Here is a 26,328-nt window from a genome sequence, read left to right as displayed (position 1 = left end):
CTCAAGGCTAGCTCCTTTGTCTTCAGGGTGCTAGAGGTTAAACTTAGGGCTCTGTCCCTCAGCCTTGTTCAGTTTTTATAAATACTTATATTTATTATTTGTGTGTGTGTGTGTGTGTGTGTGTGTGTGTGTGAGAGAGAGAGAGAGAGAGAGAGAGAGAGAGAGAGAGAGAGAACACATGCCACATGTGTGTAGGTGGCCATGGTGGCCAGAAGTGAGTAAACGATTTTTAAAAATTTATTTATTTTTATTTCATGTGCATTGGTGTTTTCCTGCATGTATGTCTGTGTGAAGGTGCCTGATACCCTGAAAATAGTGTTACAGACAGTTCTGAGCTGCCATGTGGGTACTGGGAATTGAACCGGGGTCCTCTGGAAGAGCAGCCAGTGCTCTTAACTGCTAAGCCATCTCTCCAGCCCTAGCCTTATTCAGTTTTATACTCACTGTATATTATACTTGCACATAAAATTCTTTAAATTAACATTTATTGTGTACAATGATAAATTTGTGTTCTCCAAAATATTAGCTTCCAATTTGATAATATAGTTAATTATGCTCATCTCTGTTTGTAAATAACATAGTGTGTGAGGGCATAGTGTGTGGGGGGGAGACATGAAAACCTTTTAAGCATGGCAACTCAAAAGATTATAGATAAAAACTCCAAGTTCCTAATTTAAATGTAAATTTGTGTCACATGAAGCCAAATCTGCATTATTTTCTAAAAGAAGAGAAAAAAATTAACTCAAAAGAACTTGTCATGGGGGTATAAGAGGGCAGGGCTCTTTTGTCTTGGCTCCATTGGAAAGATTACTAGATATGACACTGTTAAAACACCCAGAGGCATGGATGATGACAGAAGAAACAGACACTGCTACTCAGCCTGGAATGTCACCTTAAGGCCACAGGTGCTGAGATAGGATGACTAACCAGAAAGACAAATGAGCATGTATTACTGACAGCACTGTGGAGTCACCGTACTGCCCCAGACAGTCTACATCTGATTTCTCACTACTTAGGAAACATCCTGTAATTTGTTGTTTGTTTGTTTTGTGAAATTAGGAACGTAACTCAGCCTTGGCTATACAATAAATGTAAGGCCAGTCTGGAAAATGACCCAAACAAACCAACCAAAATGGGTATGTGTATGAGCGTATTACATGTGTGTGCATATACAAACCATCCATCCTAACCATGTCCAGTAAAAAGGACTAGGAAGCACTCATACTCCAGCAACAAAGAGCGTGAGTTCCCAGTTCTTTGTTATAAATACCTATCATCTTTACAAACCAAAAAGCAAAAGCAGGCTCCTTGTGGAAACGGCTGATTTCAGGGGTAAAGCAAGCAAAGCACAAGATGAATCAGGAACAATTTATTCTGCCAGAAAGGAAATGCAGAGTGAACCAGATAGGAGCATGATAGATGGATGGGCACAGCAGCCAGTTTAAAGATGTTCCCCCTGACTAAACTGGGGATGACTGAAATAGCACAGTAAGTGAATACAGTAACAATTCACAACATCTCACATAAAGTCAAAGCCATTTAATCTCTACTTTTAGTTAATAAAAAGAGAGAAAAGAGAAGCAGCTTTCAATAAAACATCATCTAGTACATGCAGAGAGACAATGGAAATAAACAGTAATTGCTAATCCTCATAAAATTGATTAATTTAGGTAGGTGCCATCAATGACACTAAGGCCAGCAAGTGAAGATTTGACAAGAAATAAGATAATGGCACACTTTTGGAGTTTATTTCCACAATTATATCTCGTTACATTGATTGCTAGTGACATGGTTTGGCACTGTGTGCTTCTGGATAAAATTCACTGAGAAGGACATGGCATCTTTTCCTGATATTCCTGTCAGGAAAGCATCACTTGGCTGGGGGGCAGGCAGGAGGAAATACTTCATAGTGCTAGGATGAGGGTTATGCTAGAAAATGCAGGCTTATGCTTTACAAAACTGCCAAAGCCATGAAAGATGGGGAAACTGAGGTCAAAGATGTCTGAAAAAATTCACATAGTATGTATTCCTGAAGGGTAGTATGTGGGTTGTGTAACAGGTTTTGTTTTTAGAAAGCAGACGCTAGTATTTCAGGGTAAAGGCACACATGTCTGAAGCTTCTTTCCTCAGAATGTTACAAACGACTGATAAAACTGTATGTGCTGAGCCGGGCGGTGGTGACGCACACCTTTAATCCCAGCACTCGGGAGGCAGAACCAGGCAGATCTCTGTGAGTCTGAGGCCAGCCTGGTCTACAGAGCGAGAAACCCTGTCTCGAAAAACCAAAACAAACAAACAAAAAAACAAAACTGTATGGGCTGAACATATGTATTTACGCATGAAGACAGAAATGGTAAGCAATTAAAGAAATGTAGCAGAATATTAACAGGGAGAGACATCCGAAGGAAGGTATACAATGTATTGTGAGCATCTTATGAATTTGAAATTGGCCCAGCTTCATTGTCAGAGACCAGAAACAGAATGGAAACTTTGGTGAAAGCACGTACACACCTTCCTCTACTACACTGAATGGACGCATTGACAAGGAAGTCAATACTTTCACACCTTTAGTGTAAAAGTCATCTGAAAAGGCTTTTTCTTCATGAATTTTAAGCTGACATTTTAAAGCCCAATGACAAAAGAGAATCTTGATTTGTTCATCTTTATAGGCCAAGCATCAGACACGTTTATAGTTCTGTCTCTGTTACATTGTTAAGTAGGAGTTCTATTTCTAGCATCATTCCAATAGAAAAATGTAGTAACTTGAGTATTATCAAAGGTTTTCACAAGTAGAACAGAAAGACTATGGGTGTCAGGTTAAATTGTGTTTGTGTGTATTGTGTGTATGTGAGAGAGAGAAAAAAAGAGACCGAGAACAGAAAAAGCAGCAAGTACTGTTGTTCTTTAAGAATTCAAGAATTATTAATGACATGTTCTATAATCTCAAAAACAGAAGAGCATGTGATTAGTAGTAAAGGACACTGGCCAAGAGAAAAGCAAGCTGTTAACAGATTTTGATTTTTAAAAATGAACAAAATGTTTATGATACAAATGAAGCTTTGGGAGAAAAATGTTAATAATAGAAAACCATGCTTCTAAAAAAGTTAGGGGTCCAAGACACCAGACTGAACTGTATCAAAATGCTGCTAAGCCATAAATCCTACTCATCGAGTCTGAATGAGTATTTCCATCGCAGAGCCCAGACTCTCCAAGGCCTTTAGATAGAATCACAGTCAAACATCCAGATTGGTAAATTCAATGAAAAAGGATTATACCTTTGTAGAGGCAGAATATAAACCCAAACCCTCACACACAGTCCAGTAAAGGTTTAAGGAAATGAAGTAATAAAATACGCAGGAAAGTCAAGTATCTAGAGTGGGGAGGGAAGAGGCAGTTTGAAGAAAATAAACTGAAAAGTCCAAAAATCACTGTTCTTCCAGTTAGGTCATTTTGAAAAGGTAAATAAGATACCTAAGCATTTTTAGGATAATGCAGAGAAACTCCTCTGACAATGAGCTGACTGTCAAAATCATTTTTTGACAAATGTGTCCAATTTAAAACTTAGTATGTGAAGGAAACACTTAAAAATTTAGCTTAGATGATGATGTATGCACCCCCAAAGGGAAAACACTATTCAAAGCACTGAGGAAAGTTTTCACTTCCATTCATGGAGAATCAGAGAAACTTCATTCATACTTCTTCCAGCAACTGTATTTACTTGTATCCGAAAACACCTTTGATCTTTTACCTACAGGTAAGCTGTATAAATATATGCACTTCACTTTCACAAGCGAGCACACCCAGGAAAGGAAGAGGAAAGACAATCAACTCTCTCAGAAGTGAGGAGTGCCACAGGAGTATAAAAAAGTGGCTAACAAGACTATCTCCATGGCTCAGCATGCACCTGTTTATAGCCCTTACTTTATAAGATTGCATGCGTTTCAGGACACTTTCATAGCATAAACTCAGGATTCTCAGAGTGAGAGAGGGAACAAATAAATGAAACTATTTTCCCCAAAGATGATAGAAATCAGTGCACTTTTAAACAAGGGTTGTCCCGTGTAGCTGCCCACTCCCTCGTGAAAACACTCAGATCTTCTTACTCAGAAGCTGACTGATTTTACAGAAAACAGAAGCCACACCTTCAAAGACACACTCAAGTCTGCACAGTGTGGGGCTTCTGTGCCAAAGAAAGTCCATTTCCAGAAAGATAGTTGGAGCTACATCTTCTGAGCCTGCTTCAAACTAAAGCCTGTGAAGTGTAAAGTTACACAATCAACTGCTAAAAGGTTTTTTGGGGGGAAGGGAAACTAAACATATCTCTTGTTCTTAAGGAAATAGTTTTCAAGAAAAAAAAATCACCAGTGCTACCATACTACCTTAGAGTAGTTTACAGAATAACAGCAGAGCCTGCAACATACAGAGTACCATTATTTTTAGATTATCATTTGCTTTCTACAATGCCTTGAAAAATAGTAAATGTATGAAGACACATGACAGCTATTGTCCAATCACTGACAGTATTAAAATTATATTTTAATCTAATTTCTGGAAAGTTCTGCAAAAGCAGTCTAAAAAAAACAAACTGAAATTTAATGAGAAAAAGTCTAGTCAAATAGTAATTAAAACAGTAAGAAATTAACAGTATCCAAAGTATACTAACTAAAAATTCAGACCTTTTCACATTCGTTCTTCAGATTTACCAGTAAAGCTTTCCTGGAATGGGTCGTTTCAATACAAGATTTTTTTCACCATGCCATTCTATATGAATGGAGCTTGTGAGAATAAAACCTCTTCAGCAGCTGCTTCATTACAGCTCTACCTCCAATTTCCTCCTCCAACACCAATGTAAGAACAGTTCACACAAACAGGGAGAGGAACGAGGGTACAGAGGAGCGTCCATTCTTTTGTTTGGGTGGCAAAACCAACAAACGTAAAGGTTCACCGGTGCCATTTGCACCTATCCCCACCCATGACAGTCCTGAAGAGCACTTTTAACCTATTCGCTCCTCGGTACTTCGGGTTCGCGGAGTCAGTGGAATCCAAGGCTTTCCACATATCTCAACACGGGCTGCGGAGGCAGTGAGCTCCGGGGTTCTACAGAAAATGAAGGAGGGCACGAATCTTTTGAGGACAGAGGGACGAGGCGAGGTAGACATGTGTGGAGGATGGGGCGCGCCGCAGAAACCGGGAGGCTTGCAAAATCGTGAGCGCGAGAAACCCGGTGGGGCAGACAGGATGCTGTACCTGTTCGGGGATGGGGACAGGAGGGACGACGGGCACACTCGCAAGAGACAGGGAAGGGCGTGAACTAGGCAGCTTTAGACAGCCTCCGCCAGAGCCGAGCCGCGAAGCAGGGACTTACGGTTACTTCTCCGGGCGGGGACCGGGGTCGCGTGGATCCCGCAGGTCTGCAGGTCTTCCTCCGCCGCGGCCACCTGCCTCTCGTGCCGAGCAAGCGGGTGACCTCGGGGGCCACTCCGCGCCCCACCCACCCGCCGCCAGCGGCTGCGGGAGCCCGAGGATGCGCGCTGGAGGCCCGCGGGAAGCGCTGCGCGAGCCCGACGCGCCCGGCGAGCTCACACTGGGCGGGCGCCCCCCATCTTCCCCGGCAGCGCGCCGCCGCTCTCACGGTAGGGAGGAGGGGGCGGTGGCGCCGGCCTCCGCCGCTCGGTCAAGTCCAGCGCATGGCTCGTGCCGCGTGTGCGCGCGCGCGCAGCCGCGGAGGCCGACCTCCCCTGCCCGGCGTCGCGCCCCTCCCCGCCGCCGCCAACACCGCGAGCTCACAGCTGCCGGCTCCCCGCACCAGACAGCTGCGGCCGCCTCACGGAGTGGCACGGACCGGCACGGACGGCGGCACCCCGCAGACCGACCCGGAAGCTTTTCCGCCGCAAACCTGAAGCGGGCTGGAGGAGGGGGGTGGGGCGTAACCCCGGAAGTTGTTGCCCGGCGCCGGTAGCGGCGGGCTGGCAAGCTGAGGCCTAGGGAGTCCCAAGTGTGTGCAGCTGCTGCAGGGTGACTGGGGCCCAGGAGAGGGAAGGACTGGAGAGCAGGTGCCCAGAGGCCCGAACTCTCGGGGCGGGCGGCTTCTGGTGACGACCAAGGGCCTTCCTGCCACAGGAAGTTGGGTCGGGCTTCTGGGCCTCTTCGAGACGCAGAAGGAATGAGCAAACGGTGAGGGCTCCTCCATCCACCGGCTGCTGCCCCACCCTGTGACTTGGATGTAGCGGCCCGTGCGAAGATCGGCCGCTCGCTCGGGTGAGTCTTCTCGATTTCCTCCGCGGAAACAAGGAGAGGCACGATCCGGACTCCAGCTAGCGAAAACGGGTGGGGCAGCGAACCTCTCCAACTAGGTTCTGCAGGCAAGGAGTGTTACTTCTTCCGAGCAGGTGCCGAGAAGCCAGGCTCGTCTTTGGGGTGAGAGCCCTTGGAGCAAAACAGCTTGCATTTTCCCCAATAATGGGACATTGATGGGTGATGGCAGGGGACACTTCCCAGGCGGAGTGTTGTCATTGTCGGGAAAGCGATCCCCAAGCTTATCGCTTGCAGCTCCTTTCTGCCTTCTTTCCGAGTTCTTCCTTCATGGTTTTTGCCTTGCTTGCTTTGCTGTCCCCGCCCCTCGGTACTTGTAGCTTCACCAGAAGCCTTTATGTGAAACCTTAAGATTTCAGCTCCACCCCTGTCCCACTCTCTCGACCAACTGACCCACAAAAGGATATTACCCCAGGTGGGGGCACTAAATGACAATTGTCCGCCTCTCCTTTCTCAATCGTAATGATAATCCAAAATGCCCCTCCGTATTTCTAAAAAGATCACAGAAACCTCTCCCAATTATGAACCATCTCCACTTACGTAAGTCCTCATTATATCAGGCGTTAACGCCCGAGCATTTTCTCCGGTGCAGTGAGCCATGTAACATAGTAACAATACCTTTATTTCTTTTGATGGTTCTCTATTCCTCTCCTGTTGTGCTTCTGCTGCACCTGCCTTACCTTCACGGCTGGTGGCTTTGGTTATTTGCTGGCTTCAGCCTTTTGTTTCCTTTTATGTCATTGGAAGACCATTTTAAGTGTTCCAGTCCAAATACTTCTTGAAAACCAATTTTAAGAATATTTGGGGGATATGTTAATAGTGAATGATTTAAAATATATGGTGAGTATTAACAAATGAAACACTTTGTTAGTAGACGTTTTCTTGTCATGAGTTGATTGAGACAAGAATTAGTTTACTTTGACTTCTGTGTAGAACGTTAACAGCTTCTTCATCCCTCCTTTAGGTGCTTTACAGACAGCATTGTTTCCTGTCATTGCCGTGAATTGTGTAAAGTGTCACTACAACACAGTGCCTCTTAAAGAAGTTTGCAGTCTTTAAGGCATCCTTATATCTTATTCTTTATAGTTTATTATGTTTTAGTCATTAATCTAAGATGAAAATACTCGCTAAACAGAAATTTTTGAGAAAAGTCTCTTTTTTGCATTCGCTAAGCACCTCTTTTGCATGTGGTGGGTTTTCAGAATGATCTTATTAAAATATTTGAACTGAAAAAAATTCCGTGAACTATATAGAATGGGAATGAATCTGTCCTCAAAACTTTAAACAAAATGAAATGTCTTCATGCCAATGTTTCACTCTAACTTCTTCATCGGAATACCTTAGTTTCTTTGCTTCCAAATCAATGAAAACTTTTGTAATTCAAAAAGTTTAATTAAGACAAATATTTGGGAAGTAATACTTGTTAAGCTTTTATACTAAATTTTATTTAAAATGTCAGAAATTACTGTATTTTGAAAGAATTTCATTTTCATAAAATTTTCAAAAATAAGACATTTTTTAATTTTAGGAAAATGAGTTAGGGTATCAAAGTGACATCAGTTGCATCTGAGAGAACAGAATAAATGTGTATCCTCTTAAGTAACATTTTCAACCCTTTCTTGAAAATGCTTTTTTTTTCTCTCCTGAGAGTTGAAGCAGAAACGGACTCATTAAATATGAAAAGACCATTTTAATGCCTAATGGGCCTTTTTAAAAATTGAAGAAAGTTCATGTCACTGTGACTCGAAAGGAAACTCTTTGGTTGATGTTCTTTTAGAAATTGACTGGCATATCACTGAGTGGAACCTTTAAAAGGCAAAAGGCTAAAGTTATATTCTGTCCAAGAGAAGCTTTTCAGTGTAGTTGTGAAGTGTTATTACCTAATAGCACTGATGAGAGAGAACACTCAGCAATCAAGTCTATAGCTGGAATTCAATTACTTTTTCCAAAACTGCTCAGCGGAGACCTAAAAAATAGTTTTTGGGGAATAGGGAGGATTACATACATCGACACAGTGACTGTATTTAAAAGAAGAACTTTAGATTATCTAGGGAATTGATAACAGAAGTGGAAAAGATTTCTTTTGTCAACTGACCAAATGGTTCAGGTGGGCATCTCCAAAGGCAGTTATAAACCCTAGGTAAAGTCATCCAGGTGTCTAAATCAGTGTTCTTGCTGAAAGTTACGGAGGATCAGTAGGTATAAAGAAAGCAGCCAGCTACTTCCAGCTTCCAGACTTAACATATATTTGTATACTTCATGGAAAATAAGAGTCCATTATTCTGAACCACTATTTCGAGACATTATTTACTTTATAAGATACTTTATAATGATACCACCTTTTTAAGTCCCACAGACAGATTCTTGATTCTTGATGAAGATAAAGTTAAAGTCAATTCTGGCTTTCCTTTAGGTATTATATATTGTAAGATATAAAAATTAACATTTTATAATTGTTTTTCAAAGTGGATATTTAAAAAATATTTAAATATTTAAAAAGCATTTTAAAAAGTTGTTGGACTGGGTGTAATGTGTATATATTGTGTATATAAAAATGTATGTGTATTTTTTTTTACCTTGCCACCAGTTGTGTCATTTACTCTTCCAAGGAACTTTTTGTTTGTTTTATAAAGCAATGGGAAATCCAGAAAGCATAGAAGATGCATATGTTGCAGTTATCCGCCCAAAGAATACTGCCAGTCTCAACTCGCGGGAATATAGAGCTAAGTCCTATGAAGTGAGAAAATCTAATAACATTTGTTTCCTATCGTTGACTGTCATTCTGTGTACCATTTACATATAGAGCATTCTGAGCATATGCTGCAGTTATTATTCATGAGCTGGTTAGTCTAGATCTCTACCCAGTTGTTTTTTTCTGTTGCATACCTTTCAATAACTTGTCATTCATTTACATGTGTAAATTATTAGATAAAAAGTTATTTGAGGGACTGAGATGTAGATCAGTTGACAGAGTGGTTGGCCAGCATGCAGCTTAAAGGTCTGAGTTTGATTCCTAGCACTGCATAAAACCAAGCAGCGTGGACGTCGACTACACAGGGAGCTTGAGGCCAGCCTGGGCTGCAGGAGACCCTGCCTTACAAACGAAAGAAAGAGAGAACAAAAGGCAAAGTCACGATTTTTTTTGTTGTTTGTTTTTTAGAGACAGGGTTTCTCTTTGTAGCCCTGGCTGTCCTGGAACTCACTCTGTAGACCAGGCTGGCCTCAAACTCGGAGATCTGTCTGCCTCTGTTTCCCTAGTGATGAAATGAAAGGCATGAGCCACCACGCCCAACTCATGATTTTCTTAAGTTTATTTACCTAGGTCTTTGTATAATTTATGGAATAACTCAAAAATTAAAAACATAATAAATAAATTTGTTCACACTATTAATATAAAGATTGATATTGGTTATTTTCAGATTATTATTTATATCTGTATGTGTGTTTATATATTACTTATATAAATAAAACTGAATTGCTTTTTTTTCTGTATAAGAGAAATAAGACTAATTTCTCTAACATTGGCCTTAAATTGCTTTTGTAAGGTAATCTGAAGCCATTTCCCAATCTCAGTTGCACTATAGATTGACTTGGGAAACTACTTGTACTAGGAGCCCAGTCGTTATGTGTTCTGATTTAATAGGTCCAGAGAGAAGACTAGCATTGGTACTATTTTAAAGCGTCATAGGTTATACTGTAATATGCACCTAGGGTTGAGAAAGGCTGTCAGATTAAAATAGTATTCTAGGGCAAGTGCATTTTAAACTTGGTATTAATGCCATTTTTCCTCATCTAAGATTTTATTGCATGAAGTTCCCATTGAAGGACAGAAAAAAAAGAGAAAGAAAGTTTTGCTGGAAACTAAACTTCAAGGCAACAGTGAAATAGCACAAGGCATATTGGATTATGTAGTAGAAACTACCAAACCAATTTCTCCTGCAAACCAGGGGATCAGAGGTAGGAAACTTTCTCTCTCCCTACAGCTAACTGTTTGTTTTCAATAGTTAAAAAGAAAAATGTGTGGGGGGGGGGGGGGGGGTTTGGAGGGAAGACTTGTTTTGTTTATTTTGTTCACTATATAACCTTAGCTGGCCTGGAACACAATGTATAGACCAGGCTGGCCTTGAACTTGCAGAGATCTGTCTGCTTCTGCCTGAGTGCTAGAATTAAAGACTTGTGCTGTTTGTGCCTGGCCCAGAAAAATATTTTCTTTAAATATTTTAAAATCAATTTCTTTCTATATTCTTTTCCATTTGAAAAATTGGGTAAACCTCAGGAAGTTGTTAAACTGTAGTCCAGAGCCTTGAAGAAGTATCTTCAGTATAATTTTATTAATTTTTATTAGCAAGTATTAATTGTACAAAATAGATTTAATTATAGAATTTTCCAATGTAATTATGTACTTTATCATTTTCACTGTTGCAGTTTAGTCCCGCTCCACCCTGCACTGGTCCTCTTCTTCTCAAAGATAACTAACTTCTGTCCAGCCCACACCATGTAAGGAATTACAGAGTTAGTGATTTATTTATGGGGAGACTGCAGTATGCTTTTCTAGATAATTCTCTTTGAACTATTATTTTTATCTCTACCAGACATAAGCCTCTCTCTATGGCTAAGTAAAACATAATATTCATGGATTAATTAGCACCCCCACAAAATCTTTAAGTTACCAAGATAATACAGTTTTCTTCTCGTTTGGGTCATAGGAAGAAGAACCTTTTCAAAAAACCAAACTGAAAAAGAGTTATAAAAGTGTTAACCTTGGCCAGGCAGTGGTGGCATGTGCCTTTGATCCCAGCACTCTGGAGGCAGAGGCAGATGGATTTCTCAAGACCAGCCTGGTCTACATAGGGAGTTCCAGGACAGCCAGAGCTACACAGAGAAAACCCTGTCTCAAAAAAACCCACAAAAACAAAACAAAACAAAAATAAATAAATAAAAAGAAAGGAAAAAAAAAGTATTAACCCTGAAAGATTGGAGCCCATTTAAAATATTAGATAATGTATAGCCTGTGCAAATTATTGAAAAGTAGTAACCTATTTTTTAGCCTCTAAGGACACAGAGAGGAGTCACAACAACATTTATAAATTGCATATATGTTATGATTTAAAAAGGAAAGTGTTCAGGGGCTGGATAGATAGATGGCTGAGTGGTTAAGAGCCCTTGGCTGCACTTACAGAGGACACAGATTTCATTTCCAGCATCCACTACTGTCTGTTTTCCAGCTCATAGGAAGTTTCTAGTGCATTAAAATATGGCCCTGAATCTGTTAGTTGATTGTCTATATATTGATCCTGTAGTGTCAAAATTTACCAACATTTATATTTTTTTTAATTAAAAACTTTGTATGTTGTGTATGCGTGCATGCCTGTATGCTCATTTGTGTGTGTGAATATGGGTCATGCTTGTACCATAGCTCATGTGTAGAGATGCTAGGGCAACCTTGGGTGTCTCTGTCCTTGCTTTCCACCTTGGTTGATAAGGGATTTCTTGATTGCTACAGCTGCATTCACCAGGCTAGCTGGCCTTCAAACTTCTGAGAATTCTCCCATCTACATCTCCCATCTTGCTGTAGGCCGTAGAATACAGGCACACAGTAATGTGCCCAGATTTACATGAGTTCTGAGAATTCTCACACTTGTGCAGCAAATACTTTACCCACTGAGTCTTTTCCCCAGCTGCCAGAATTACCAGTTTTTCTTAGTGCATATAATATAATATAATATAATATAATATAATATAATATAATATAATATAATATAATATATAATAAACTGCCTTTTTGTATGTTTGAGTTCCTTTTCTAAAATCTTTATTTTCTTTAGTCTTTTTGTGTATGTTGTAAAAATTTTATTAGTATTAATTTATTACTAACATTTTCATATACAAAATATATCTCTAATATATATAATATTTAATATAAAATTAATGTTAATATTGATATTTAAATTTTATTTATTTTTGTGCTGCAAGAGATCAAACTCAGACCCTTGCTCCTGTTGGACATGTGTTATACCAATGAGGGGTATCTCTAACCCCTAAAAACTTGTTTTCTAATCTTGAGGGCAATTTGTAAGATTTATATATCTATTATCTTCAGCCAGGTATGATGCTTTGCACCTGTAATCTTGACACTTGGGAGGCCGAGGTAACAGGATCATGAGTTAAAGTTAAAGGTTAGCCTGGGCTATAATGAGGGACTCTATCTCAACAAAGCAAAGAAGCAAGAAAACATCCTCTCACTTCATCTTTACCCTTTTTTTTTAATGAGGAAAACGTGTGGTACTGATGAAGAAATTTCCTCTCGATGGAGAGAAAGCAGGCAGAGAAGCGGCACTGTTCATCGTTCCGTCGGTTGTCAAAGGTGATCTAGTTAGATTTTTAGGTAGTTTGAATGTCAATTGGAAATCTACTGAAGTCTTAGGAATGCACATTTATAGTTACTACTGTAATATTATTATACATGTTTTTAAGTTAACAGGAGAAAAAAGTTGTCATAAATATTTTAATTTTAAGGGAATGTATAGGCTTCTTGGCTAATTCATACTGGTTTTCATTTCCATTTTGAAGACGGAGATGTGAAGAGAGAAGGAGTAATTATAATTAAAAGTATTCAGGTTAAGGAGCTAGAGAGATGGTTCAGCAGTTAAGAACACTAACTATCCTTTCAGAGGACCCCGTTCAAGTCCTGTCATTGAAACAGTGGCTCACAGTAATCTGTAACTCCAATTCCAGGAGATCCAGCACTGTCTTCTGGCCCCTGAAGGCACCAGGCATACATGTGGTGGAAAGACATACTTGCAGACAAAACTCATAGACATGAAATAAAATTAAAATTAAAAAAGTATTCTGGCTGGGCAGTGGTAGTACACACCTTTAATCCCAGCACTCGGGAGGCAGAGGCAGGTGGATCTCTGAGTTCAAGACCAGCCTGGTCTAAAAAGTGAGTTTCAGGATAGCCAGGGATACACAGAGAAACTCTGTCTCTAAAAAACAAAAACAAAACAAAAGTATTCTGGTTATAAAGCAATTTTTCAAAGGATATGCTATTAATAGGCTAAATATACATGTAACTTATAATGAGGCCAAGAAAATGTCAGTTGTAGTTCTAAAATACTGTCCAGTAATATTGTTGGTAACATTTACAGAACATAAATCTAATATAAAAATTTAATTGAGCTTTTGACATCTTGGACTAATAGAAAGCAATTTTGAGTTTCAGTTCAGATCCTATAGCTAATTCATTTTGAGACTTTAGGTGAATCTTTAAGATTTAAAATTTAACTTTATGTAAATAGAGACAGCATTCTTCCATGCTCGCACTTGATTCATAGTATAGAGAAAATTCATTGAGGTATTTGATATGAAATTACTTTACAAACCATAGAGTGTTGGCCAGCTCTAGCACACAAGATTCATTCTTCTAAGTGTTCTCAAGTTTTAAAAAAATCTAGTATTTTAAATGTTGTTGGAAATCTTAATAGAGTGTACAACATCGTTGAGGAAGAGATTATAAAGATTATAAATGCTGGGACCAGAAGGCTGGCTTAGTGATTAAAAGTGCTTGCCATGTAATCCTGATGACCCGAGTTCAATCCCAGGAACCCACATGAAACAGCCAAAAGCCTCTGGAATCCCAGCATTCCAATTGTGAGTGTGGGAGGTGGAGACAGTAGAAGGCATGAATCAAAACTCATGGGCCAGCTATCCTGGAATCTGCTACACATAGCAGAAAACAAGACACACATTGTATCAACAAGGTGGAAGACAAGAACCAACTCCCAAAAGTTGTTCCCCGATCTACACACAAACACACTAAATAAAATTTAAGATAGTAAATGCTGTTTTCATCAAAGTGGACAAGTCACAGAGCTGGCTGTCACTTGAATCCAGGCCTTGTAATTCCAAATAGAGAACAATTTCTGTTAAGTTCACAAATTTTGAGAACACGCTCTGTATTAAGAAAATGTATTTGTAAACTTTATGTAATGGAATAATTTCTTTTTCTTTTTCAGATAATACTAAATATTCATACACTCCAGGATGCCCCATTTTTTACTGCTTACAGGATATTATGAGAGTTTGTAGTGAATCCAGTACTCACTTTGCAACACTTACAGCAAGGATGTTAATAGCCTTGGATAAGTAAGAAACACATTAAGAGTATTCTAAATCAATCATAATTGAAATTAGTCTGACGTACACTTCTGGGAAATATTAATGAAAAATAACCTATTGTATTAAAAAATGGTCAGGTTTTAAGTTACAAGGATGAAAAATCCCCCAACTAAGACTGCCTTGCCTACTTAGAGGATGTTAGTTTTATTTTCCCAAAAGAAGAAGCACTTCCCAGCTTTCAGGATCAAGGTTCTTCTCTTGTAAAAATAGGCATAGTAGTTACTCTTGTCAGTGAGCAAGTCATAATCTGTCTTCTTTTGTGTACTATCACATCTCAGGAAGCCCAATGTAGAAGTACTTCGTACTTTTTAAAGGTGTTTTATGATTATAATGGCATAGACTTTAGAATAATTAGAATATATCTACTGACATAGTTTGTAAGTACTTAACACTAAAACTATTTTAAAGCTGTACATAATATTAGAACGTGTCACGTGTCAGAGTTGTAGAGTAGTCTGCCTTTTTCACCTTCACTTTTGAACACACACTTCTGTCTCTTTCCTCTCTGCCAGGTGGCTAGATGAACGTCATGCACAATCTCACTTTATTCCAGCTTTATTCCGACCTTCTGCCCTTGAACGGATAAAGACAAATGTTATAAACCCTGCGTATGCTGCTGAATCAGGTCAGACAGAAAACTCACTACATATGGGCTATAGTGCACTAGAAATAAAGAGTAAAATGTTAGCCCTAGAGAAAGCAGACACTTGCATTTACAACCCCTTGTTTGGATCAGATCTTCAGTATACAAATCGGGTAAGCATTGAATTTTGACTCTGGTTTCAACAGACATTTCAAATATAATTTTTTCTAACAAAGATGCATTACCTGTCATTGGAAATATTAAAATAACGTCAGTGCTTTATATATATGAAAATCAAGTATTTGAGACTTTTAAGGAGTTTTTAATTTTATTTTTTTTTCTTTTCTAGGTAGATAAAGTGGTAATAAATCCATACTTTGGTCTAGGAGCTCCAGACTACTCAAAAATCCAAATTCCCAAACAGGACAAATGGCAGCGAAGCATGAGCAGTGTCCTGGAAGACAAGTATTGTTGGGTTTACTCTATTGGCTTTCCTAACTTGCTGTTAGAATGTGTCTAGGCAGTGAGTGAGCAGTGTGGCCACTGGCCTACAGCTGCGCAGTGAGAGGTAGTGAGTGAGCAGTGTGGTCACTGGCCTACAGCTGCACAGTGATAGACAGTGAGTGAGCAGTGTGGTCACTGGCCTACAGCTGCGCGGTGATAGGCAGTGAGTGAGCAGTGTGGCCACTGGCCTACAGCTGCGCAGTGAGAGGTAGTGAGTGAGCAGTGTGGTCACTGGTCTACAGCTGCGCAGTGAGAGGTAGTTTTCCTGGATGGAGCACATCTGTTTTGAAATAATGTGAGTTTCCACAGTGTTTACACTTTCTTCGTGTCTTTTTTCTGATTAGAGAACGACAGTGGGTTGATGACTTTCCTTTGCATCGAAATGCCTGTGAAGGAGATTCAGAATTACTAAGCCATCTTCTCAATAAGGGATTTTCAGTCAACCAACTAGATAATGACCACTGGGCACCCATTCATTATGCATGCTGGTAAATAGATTATTCTTTTTAGGAAAATTGAATTCATAATTATAATATTATTGTTTCTTATCAGAAAAATGTTCTCATTCCAGACAGCATCTGTATCATGTTTGTCTTCGGGGCATTCTGTTCTGATCCTTGGATTACTGTGTATATGCTACTGTTCGTAATTGCCAAATCTGCCACAAGTAAAGCACTGGCAGTCTTAGCCATAGCAAGCCATACAGTAAGATGGCCAATGTCAGTGCAAACTGTGATATTGCCCTTCATGATACTATTGTTTTGTATTCCATTGGTTTATTCTTAGTGTAAAATTGACATTTGTTATGTACAGGAGATTTGACCTTATATCATGTTAGGAAGTTACCCATTAGATGCATGATGTTAAAGACACATTGAATAAATAAAAAGAAAGTAAAAAAGAAAAGAAAATGATCCATTTAGGTCTTTCAGAATCTAAGGTATCAAGAAGCCTACCAAATCCTTCTTCAGAGATTCTGAGAACCTCTACCTTGTGTTTTATCAGATGGAAGGGCTGGAACAGAATTGGGGTGGTTCTTTGTGTTTGCTGCCCAATATACCTCTTGGCACTGTTACTCTTATCCCATAATAATGCTGCTTAGCTGAACTGAGTTCTTATTTCATAGCAGTAATAAATTGTTATAGATTATTGTCTCAAAAAGACATAGTCATTCCATTTTTTATGAGATTGCTTTTAATGTATTATTTTAAGTGATCTAACTTTTGTAAATAACACTACATTTTTTACTTCCTATTAAATGTCCACAGTATCTTAGTTGTGTCCCACTGAACAAGGAACTTCACCTCTGCATTTCAGTTTACTTATCTAGAAGTAAATTATAGTAAGTAGGGTTGAGAATAGCTTGGTGCTAGACTTGCATAGTATGTACAAAGTCCTGGGTTCAATCGTCAGCACTACAAAAAATAACAAATAGTAAGTAATTAGACTGTTCTAGAGTTCTTTTCAATTCAAATTTTTTATTTCTCTGATTCTAATATTTGTATCTAGCTGTTCGATGGTTATATTTAGTATATATGCTTTTTCTATGTCTCTAAAAATTTTTCTGTTTTATCTATAAATATGCTCTTGATAGGGAATATAGTTCAGTGGTAGAACACTCAATTAATGTACATGAGGTCCGAGGTTTTTTTTTTTTTTTTTGGTTTTTTTTTTTTGGTTTTTCGAGACAGGGTTTCTCTGTGTAGCTTTGCGCCTTTCCTGGGACTCACTTGGTAGCCCAGGCTGGCCTCGAACTCACAGAGATCCGCCTGGCTCTGCCTCCCGAGTGCTGGGATTAAAGGCGTGCGCCACCACCGCCCGGCGAGGTCCGAGGTTTAATCCCTAGTAGCAGAGGAAAAACCAACAAGCTTTTATATTTATATTTAGGAAGCTACCCTAAATAATCTTTAGCTGATCTCATAGATTTTCCCTCATGTAACTAATAAATACTGGTAGTAGAAACAATACTTAGAGCTAAAAAGAAGATGTAGATTACACTTCAATCCTCAAAATTCACTGAAGAATTGGGAATGATAGCATCAGTGAACGTTAATTTAGGAATCCCAGACTTACAGATTTGAGTGTGCTTTCCATTTTGCAGCAGAGGTTATTTTATTCTCTAGTAAAGGAAAAGGGAAACTTTGTAGTGCCTACTTCATAAAAGCAAAAGTATAGTGTGACATTTAATGTGTTTGGGGATATTCCGAGGTTTCAGTAACAATGGTTAGGTCCTAAGTATGGTCCTTATTTAGTTGTTTAACATCCTAATAGCCTGCTTATGTACTTACAAGGTGGAGTTTAAAATGGTATTTTCCCTAAGATAAAATAGAAAATGCAAATAAAGCAATTGAGAATACATAGTAAGTGTTGAGTAAATGTTGGCTTTGATTAGTAAATATGACTGAGGTAGAAGGATAGCTCAGTGGCAAGACATATGCTTAATATGTTAAAAAAGAAGGGAAAGGGTGAGGGAGGAAAGAGAAAGAGGAAAAAGAATTGTTAAAATGCACAAATCACGATGTCTGATTCTAAAACTTACTAATTTTTAGTATTCTTAGTTATAATTTATTAGTAGTAGAATACAGAATAAAAATTTTCTCCTTTGATAAAATTTTCTGTCAATTGAAAATAATGATCATTATTGGATTACTGTGAATCTGAAGAAAGAATGATTATAGTTCAGGCTGGTTGGTACATACTTGTAACCCAAGCAATTGGGAAGCAGAGGCAGGAGGATCACTGTAAGTCTGAGCCCAGCCTTGTCTATATACCAGCCAGGGCTCTAGACTGAGATCCTGTCTCAAAAGAAAAAGAATAAAAACTAATAAAAAGCTTACTTTATTTTGGAAATGTATTCTTAGTCATTGACTGATGACAGGATTATGAAGGGACATAGACTATTTCAGGTTTGGTCCTGTCTTTTTTTTTTTTTTTAACCTAGATTGGCCTTGAACTCTTAATCCTACTGCCTCTGCCTGCTAAGTGCTGGGATTACAGACAGACACCACCATTCCTGATCCTATCTTTATAAGATTAAACTGTATGATTACCCCTTTGGATCTCATCCTTAAAATTTTGCTAAGATCAATTATTCTTAAATTTTTTTGGTTTGAGAACCACTTTTTTCTTTGGAAGTTATAGGATCCCAAAGAACCTTTGGTTATGTGGAATTATAGTAATATTTAATACATTAGAAATAAAAATGACCTTTAATCCCAGCACTTGGGAGGCAGAGCCAGGTGAATCTCTGTGACTTCGAGGCCAGCCTGGGCTACCAAGTGAGTTCCAGGAAAGGCGCAAAGCTACATAGAGAAACCCTGTCTCTAAAAACCAAAAAAAAAAGAAAGAAAAGTGAAAATGTTTTTATTGATACCAAAAAAAAAACAAAAAAAAACATAAGTATGTATAAAACAACATGGTTTTGTGAAAAAATACCATATTTTCTAAAATAAAATATAAAGGCATTGTTTTATAGAATCACAGATCTCTAGTCTATCTAGCTAACAGATGTCATCTCATTTCTCCTTCCCCTTCCAGTTCTTCCTTCAGTCTGTTTCAAAACATGTCAGGAACTTCTAGAAGACTCCATCCTATTCCTTTGTTCTCAGCAAATTGGAGTTGAAGGGGCTACCTTATCGTTATTACTATTGACTATTACGTTGTTGTTGTTGGCCTCTGTTCTGTAGTCTGTCCCATCGAATTCAGAAAGCCAGATTCTCACTGGCTCGTAGTCAAGAGATTGTGGATAAATTACATAACTGATTCAAATGTCACTTTTCTAGTCTGATACAATTACCTCTACCTAACTCATAATTTGTTGTGGAAACTGTATTAAATCACTGAATAAGAAAAATGTAAATGGCATACAAAACTCATGTTTGTATCAGTTATTTTTGTTACTGTTTGAACTGTTCTCCCTCTCACACTCTCTCGTCTTTTCCTGAAAGGGTATTTTCTAAATTGAGCTCAGTGTTGTAGGATCAGTATCTTTCTCTAAGTTCTTTGTCAAGGATTATATATTCTTCCAGACTTATCAACAGTTATGCTCAGTTAGATGGTTTCACGTATTCTCAGGCCTTGCCTCCTTCCTCAGTACTGTTAATGCACTTTTAGTTGCTACTAAACAGTTTAATCCCTTCTCTTAGGAGCTTAAAGCACTTTAAAAATTTCACTAACACCATCCTAAGGGACTCCCCAACTGACAGAGAAGGGAAGCACATAAAGGAAGATGAAAATGTGCAAAATGAGATAAATTCTTAAGAGAAACAAAAATAAAATGCAAAACTGTATTAGGAAGGTACAGTGTATTTACTTCAGAATAATAATAATAGAGTTTAACCTGAACAAAATGGGGGAAAGGAAAGAACATTAAAAATAGTAAAAAACACAGTGTGAAGTGATGTGAGTGAGGAAAGGCTAGGATACAAGTGGCCAGTTCCGAGTGTGATAAACTCTCCGAGTGTGATAGGGGCTGTGAAGGAGGAGAAAGCAAAAGTTGAAGGCGAATCAGACCACGTTTAATATGCTGTATCCCCCAGTGTACTTCAGCAAAAACCACATTCCCTTCCCTTCTTCCCTACTACCCCTTATTTCCCAACAGCAGGTTCCTGTCTGCCTTTCTTCAGACCAGCCTTAGGCATGTCTCTGGTCTGGACTCAGTCTATCTGGCACTGCTTTGACTCTCCTTTGGACTCGAGAACTTGACCTGCTTACTCCTTGTTCCCAAACCTAAAATACTCTGCTTTTTTTCACCTTTAAGTTATGTCCTATTTAAAATCCAATTCAAGTTGTTTCTTTTCAAAATACTTAGTAAAATTGCCTTGGACTAGAGTTGTATCTTTTCTCTTTTCCAATAATTTTTAAAGAGTATACTATTTTGATCTTTAAAAATTTGAAGTGCCAGAGAGGTGGCTTTGTAGTTAAGAGCACTGGCTGCTGCCAGAGGAGGAGCCGGGTTCTATTCACAGTGCCCACATGACTTAGAAGCACCTGTAATTCCAGTTCTAGGAGGTCCAAGGGCATTGCATGCAAATGAGTCACAGACATATGCAGGCTAAACATTCATATGCATAAAATAAAATGATTTTTTAAAAATACTAAAGTGTCCTAATCTTACTGGTTGCTATCTTAAGCTGTTTACTTAAAATTTACAGCATTCTGTAACTTACTCAGTATAAGCTTTTTTTTTTAATGACTTCATTTCTGATTCTAAGTTGCTTTTCATGCTGTTATTTGGTTTGGTTGTTTTCCATGGTGCCAGCAACTGAACTCTGGGCTTCTTGATGTATATGTATGCCAGTGAGCTACAACTTCTGACTCAATTTTGTTTACTCATGTATTTTTATATAAGTTGTATGTACGTCTGCATGACAGAAGAGGGATCAGATCCCATTATAGATGGTTGTGAGCCACCATGTGGTTGCTGGGAATTGAACTCAGGACCTCTGGAAGAGCAGCCAGTGCTCTTAACCACTGAGCCATCTCTCCAGCCCCCTGACTCAATTTTGAACTAAAGATTCTGTCTTCTGATTTCTAACTTTGTGCTTTCTATGGGATGATTATGCCATCTTTTTTCTCTTGTTTTGAGGATATATTTCTCTTAGTTGGTCAGAAATTGAAATTGAACCACAGTAATACATTAAACATTCTAGACACTTAGGTCATTAATCATTTGTTCTCTAGATTTCCTTCAAATATCTTGTAAAGTTTGAATTTTTAAGCATTTCAGATGGGTTTTTAGGTACATTTTATTTTTTTATAGGTATGGGAAAGTTGAGGCCACTCGCATATTATTAGAGAAAGGAAAGTGTAATCCAAACCTGTTAAATGGCCAGCTCAGCTCACCTCTTCATTTTGCTGCTGGAGGGGGACATGCAGAAATAGTACAGATCCTCCTAACCCACCCAGACATTGACAGAGTAAGTTCTTTTCTGTTTTCAGATTTTAATATTCAGCACCTAACAAGTAATGATACAAAAACGTTTAATTGTATAATAAACAAGTCAACTAAAAACAAATTTTACTTTATAGAGTGTAATGTACGTGTTAACTGTGCTTTTAATCATAAGTTTTGAATTGTTTTTATGATAAAATACTCATATAAAACGTATTATTTTAACCACTTAGATGCAAAGTTCATAGCATTCAAAGTTCATAGCATATTTGTATTGTTATATATTGTCATTACATATATCCATCTCCAGAAACTATATAAAATTCATTCCATATTTTATTTCCCTCAACATGTCTTCAAGAAAGAAAACCATTTACTCATTTTCTAGAATTTGTACCAACAATTATTTGGTGAAAAGGAAAGTGAAACTGTGGAAACCTTTCTTAAATTGATAACTGAACTTTTAACATAATCCTAATTAGTGCTTTGAGTTTTTTAGCTGTTCCAATTTTGTTAGTATAGTATATACCAAGTATGGTTAATATTTACTTAATTCTTAACCAGAGTATTTTTTACAATATTTTAATTGAATAACATTCCTTCAGAACACCATGTATTTGTAATATCTTTTTGTTCATTGCTTCCTCCATTCTAGCACATAACAGATCAACAAGGAAGATCCCCATTAAATATTTGTGAAGAAAACAAACAAAATAACTGGGAAGAAGCTGCAAAATTGTTGAAAGAAGCCATTAACAAACCAGTAAGAATTGTCTGAATAGTTAGAGCCAAATGTTGTATTTAAATTGATGGTTTGCAAAAGACCCTAAGTTCATCCCTGTCTTAGTTTTTATTGCTGTGAAGAGACACAGTGACCATGGCAACTCTTATAAAAGGAAAACATTTAGTTGGGGGGTGGCTCACAGTTCAGAGGATCAGCTCATTATCATCATGACTGGGAGCGTGGCAGTATGCAGTCAGACATGGTGCTGGAGCAGGAGCTGAGCAATCTACCTTTTGTAGGCAACAGGAAGTCAACTGTGACTCTGAATGGTATCCTGAGCATAGAAAACCTCAAAGCCCACCCCCAACAAAACCCACTCCAACAAAACCACCATACCTTCTAATAGTGCCACTCCCTATGAGATTATGGGGGCCAATTACACTCAAACTACCATAATCCTCTTTACCAAAAATATTAACTTGTAGTATAATCTCATATGGCAGATATAATTAAACATATCATAAGACATTTTGGTATTGTGCAAATATCATGGAGTAAACACCCATGATATAGCCTAGGCTATATGGCATATAGTGTTATATATGTGATGCCATTATATGTTTGATTCTGTCATTGACCAAAACATTAAGTTATGTATGATTGTAGTAGTTCTGCTCATTGATGTGTATTTTCTCCCAGCAACATTTGTATTTGTAATCAGCAGCATTATTCACATTCATTAATAATCTTCAGCAAGTTGGTGTAAGAAACTCATTTTCCTCCCCATAAAAGTGAAATAGATGATTTCATAGTTTTGTGTACATGTGCGAGTGCATGTGTGCATGTGTGTAGTTGTTTGTACACGTGTGGAGACCAGAGGATAATGTTAGGACTCTTTCTATATCACTTCTGCACTTGATTTTTGAGACAGGGTCTCTCACCAAAACTAAAGCCCACCATTTTGTCTAGCTTCCAGGACCCTCCTGTCTTCACTCCTCTCTCCCACCAACTATGGGATTACAGACACAGGCAGCCATTCCTGGCTTTTATGTGGCTGCTGGGGACCTAAACGCAGATCTTGCTTTCACAGCAAGTGCTCTTATTCACTGAGCCATTTTATGGCCTAACTTTTATATTATGAATGTGATCAAATGAATCAGGTACTTTTAATACAAAATGAATTGACCTTCAAGTTATTTGGGAGATAAGCAGCCTCTTAGAACAGTACAAATCTATTGATAATGCTACTGCTTGTTGTTGGTTGATTTTTGGCTCTTTTTAGGGGGCCTGCCACCCAGCTCCCAAATAAATCACACACGGAGGCTTAGTCTTAATTATGAATGCCCCACTTTAGCTTGGCTTATTTCTAGCCAGCTTTACTTAAATTATCCCGACTATCTTTTGCCTCTGGACTTTTCCCATTCTCTTGTTTCTGTAAATCTTACTCTTAATCTGTGGATTGCTGTGTAGCTGGTGACTGGCCCCTGATGTCTTCCCCTCCTCTGGCTCCTTCTCTATCTCCCTTTCCAGATTTCTCCCTCTGTATATTCTCTCTGCCTGCCAGCCCCACCTGTCCTTTCTCCTGCCTTGCTATTGTACATTCAGCTTTTTATTAGACCATCAGGTGTTTTACACAGGCACAGTAACACAGCTTCACAGAGTTAAACAAATGCAACATAAACAAAAGTATCACACTCTAAAATATTCTACTACAATTATTTTGGAATTTGTGAACTTAAAGAAGGAAACTAACTCAAAATTGATGACTTGCACTTTCAAAGTCTTCTATTATAAACTTCTCTTAGCATAAGTTATTGCTGCTACATGTTTCTTCAGTATGATTTGTGACCTAGTACACTCATGAGGTTCTTAGATTTAATTCCAAGTTTTTATTTCCTGTGGTATTACATTGTATATTCAATACTCGATAAACTATATTCTTCAAAGAATTTGATAGTCACTATTTTAAAAACCAACAACACTGAAAGATTTTCCTTTATTTGACCATGGAATATTTAGAAAGTGAAAATAATAGAAGTAATGGTCTTCTAAATATTGTCAACATGTTCTTGTTTGAAGCAAATTTTTGATAGTTTCCCCATTAGAAATCTATGCCATAAAGGTTATGAAGTTGAGCATAAAGTACCTTGTTACATTGTGATATATAATTATTTTTAATGTGTATGTGAGTGTGCCTGCATGTGTGTATGCACATGTGTTTGTGAGTGTCCACAGGGACCAGAAGATGGCATTGGATTCCCTGAACCTGGAATTGTGTGGTTGTGAACCTCCCAAGGTAGGTGCAGGGAACTGAACTCCAGTCCTCTGCAAGAATAGCAAGTGCTCTTGACTGCTGAGCCGTCTCGTAAGCCTCATGCTATGTAATTTTTAAATAGCTTACATAACTTTTCATTTTTTTCCCTAGTACGAAAAAGTTCGAATTTACAGAATGGATGGATCATATCGTTCTGTTGAACTAAAGCATGGTAATAATACCACAGCGCAGCAGATAATGGAAGGAATGCGGCTCTCTCAAGAAACTCAGCAGTATTTCACTATTTGGATCTGTTCAGAAAACCTTAGTAAGAAAACTTGGGATGGAGAAGTACTTTATTGTTTAAACCTCGTTGTTCCTTTTGGAAGTTGACTTTTAATTACTTCTTATATTATTAGTGTTTAAACTGCTGACATGGGGAGGATTCCCTCCTCTGCTTCATCCATAGCATTTTAAAAGTAGTAAACACCAGAAGCTTTCTCTCTGGTGACCCAGTTAGGTAGAATGCTATTAAATGTAGAATTCATGCAACTGGCCTTTATTTTCAGGGTTTCTCTCAAAGTGATTATCTTAGTTTTCTGTCAAACTTTTAAAGTCAACTTAATGTCAATATATATTTTTCCTTCCAGATTTACTGTAAATACTTAAAGAGTTTAAATAAATGGGTGGTGGTTATCTTTGAATATATGTTTAGCACCAAATCATACTGAGTATTCTTAATTCAATAAAGTATAATGGAATTATGAATTTAATATACTTTAACACATTTGATTTATGTTAAGAATTACCTACAAAATTATCTGCAATTTTTTTCCAATCCTATTTATCAAACAAGGTCTTCCAAATACTAATAAGCAAGGACTGTTTCACATCCCAATCCCAAGAAATATTCTTTAGTTTTGTTTTGTTTTTTGAGACATGATTTCATGTAACTCAGGCTGGCATCACACTTGCTATTTGGCTGAGGATAACCTTGAGCTTGTGATGTTCTTATGTCTACATCCCAAGTGCTGGGATTATAGTCTTGTGCCATCATACCTCTCTCCCAAGGAATACTCTTATAATTATGTTTTTAAAAGCAGGCACTTATTCACAGTTTGGATAGTAATAATTATTAAAATTGATTTAAATTTAGATCTATAAATAGTCTAATACTTAGGTGCATATAGTTTAATGGAAGGTTTCTATGCATTGATAAAATGGATTTGTTATTACAGTATCATTTATAAAAGGAAAGCTCTTTTTCAGGCCTTCAGTTCAAGCCTTATCATAAACCCTTGCAACAAGTTCGTGACTGGCCAGAAACACTTGCTGAACTGACGAATTTGGATCCACAAAGAGAAACACCACAGCTTTTCCTAAGAAGAGATGTAGGACTTCCTTTAGAAGTCGAGAAAAAGGTTTGGTTAGAAATCTTATTTAGTTATTTGAATGCATAGAATCTGTAGGATCCCATTGTAGGCAGTAGAGGTAGCAATTGTGCTGTTCCTGTTCTAGGAGCATTTACTTCCTCTTTCTGTGAATCTTTGCATCACATCAGAAGTGGGAGTTTCAGTTGGTCTGTAGTACAAACTTCTGGTTGGTATTTTTTTTTTTTTTTGCCTTTTACTTCTATTACCTTAACAAATACATTTTTCCCCTTTGAAAAAAGAAATAAGGAAGGTACACTTCAGAAATTTAGCAACCAGAGAGATAGTTAATACAGAAATTAATTTTTTTTCACAGTAGAAATCAGTCTTGTGAATTTCAAAGAAGGTGTAATGTGGGGCGTTTACCCAACCACCCCCACAGTTCCCCAGAGTTTTCTTGAGTGCGAGCAGCAGGAAATATTAGATAGAAGGATTTATTGCGGAGAATAT

At 38.1% G+C, this 26,328-nt stretch overlaps 2 protein-coding genes and 1 long non-coding RNA gene across 6 annotated transcripts in view; 1 reads left to right on the top strand and 2 right to left on the bottom strand.

Annotated features, from left to right (window-relative positions):
* The window catches only part of Ankib1 (ankyrin repeat and IBR domain containing 1), a 112,771-nt gene extending 107,290 nt beyond the window's left edge, over window positions 1-5,481 (bottom strand). For 2 of the 3 annotated variants that reach the window (XM_059257318.1, XM_059257321.1), the window contains exon 1: window positions 5,366-5,481. The gene's annotated coding sequence lies outside the window, so the exon portion shown is untranslated. The other variant, XM_059257319.1, reaches the window with a different exon arrangement.
* Window positions 5,482-5,819: 338 nt separating this feature from the next.
* Krit1 (KRIT1 ankyrin repeat containing) overlaps window positions 5,820-26,328 on the top strand; it is a 43,929-nt gene continuing 23,420 nt past the window's right edge. Inside the window, exons 1-12 of one of the 2 annotated variants that reach the window (XM_059257325.1) lie at window positions 5,820-6,258; window positions 8,946-9,049; window positions 10,110-10,269; window positions 12,584-12,676; window positions 14,328-14,457; window positions 15,003-15,246; window positions 15,423-15,538; window positions 15,922-16,065; window positions 21,339-21,495; window positions 22,126-22,233; window positions 24,620-24,776; window positions 25,718-25,869. In XM_059257325.1, the coding sequence (XP_059113308.1) occupies window positions 8,948-9,049; window positions 10,110-10,269; window positions 12,584-12,676; window positions 14,328-14,457; window positions 15,003-15,246; window positions 15,423-15,538; window positions 15,922-16,065; window positions 21,339-21,495; window positions 22,126-22,233; window positions 24,620-24,776; window positions 25,718-25,869 (1,563 nt within the window). In that variant the 5' untranslated portion in view covers window positions 5,820-6,258; window positions 8,946-8,947. Of the gene's footprint in view, window positions 6,259-8,899; window positions 9,050-10,109; window positions 10,270-12,583; window positions 12,677-14,327; window positions 14,458-15,002; window positions 15,247-15,422; window positions 15,539-15,921; window positions 16,066-21,338; window positions 21,496-22,125; window positions 22,234-24,619; window positions 24,777-25,717; window positions 25,870-26,328 lie in introns of both variants that reach the window. The other variant, XM_059257326.1, reaches the window with a different exon arrangement.
* Window positions 14,616-26,328, bottom strand: part of LOC131906644 (uncharacterized) — a 44,761-nt gene continuing 33,048 nt past the window's right edge. Inside the window, exons 2-3 of the long non-coding RNA XR_009378171.1 lie at window positions 21,422-21,534; window positions 14,616-15,063 (exon numbers count right to left, since the gene is read on the bottom strand). This is a non-coding gene — a long non-coding RNA (uncharacterized LOC131906644). The remainder of the gene's footprint in view (window positions 15,064-21,421; window positions 21,535-26,328) is intronic.

The sequence above is a fragment of the Peromyscus eremicus genome, chromosome 3 (assembly GCF_949786415.1).
Source record: "Peromyscus eremicus chromosome 3, PerEre_H2_v1, whole genome shotgun sequence".
NCBI classification, from domain to species: Eukaryota; Metazoa; Chordata; class Mammalia; order Rodentia; family Cricetidae; genus Peromyscus; species Peromyscus eremicus.
This window is presented reverse-complemented; position numbering and strand designations above follow the sequence as displayed.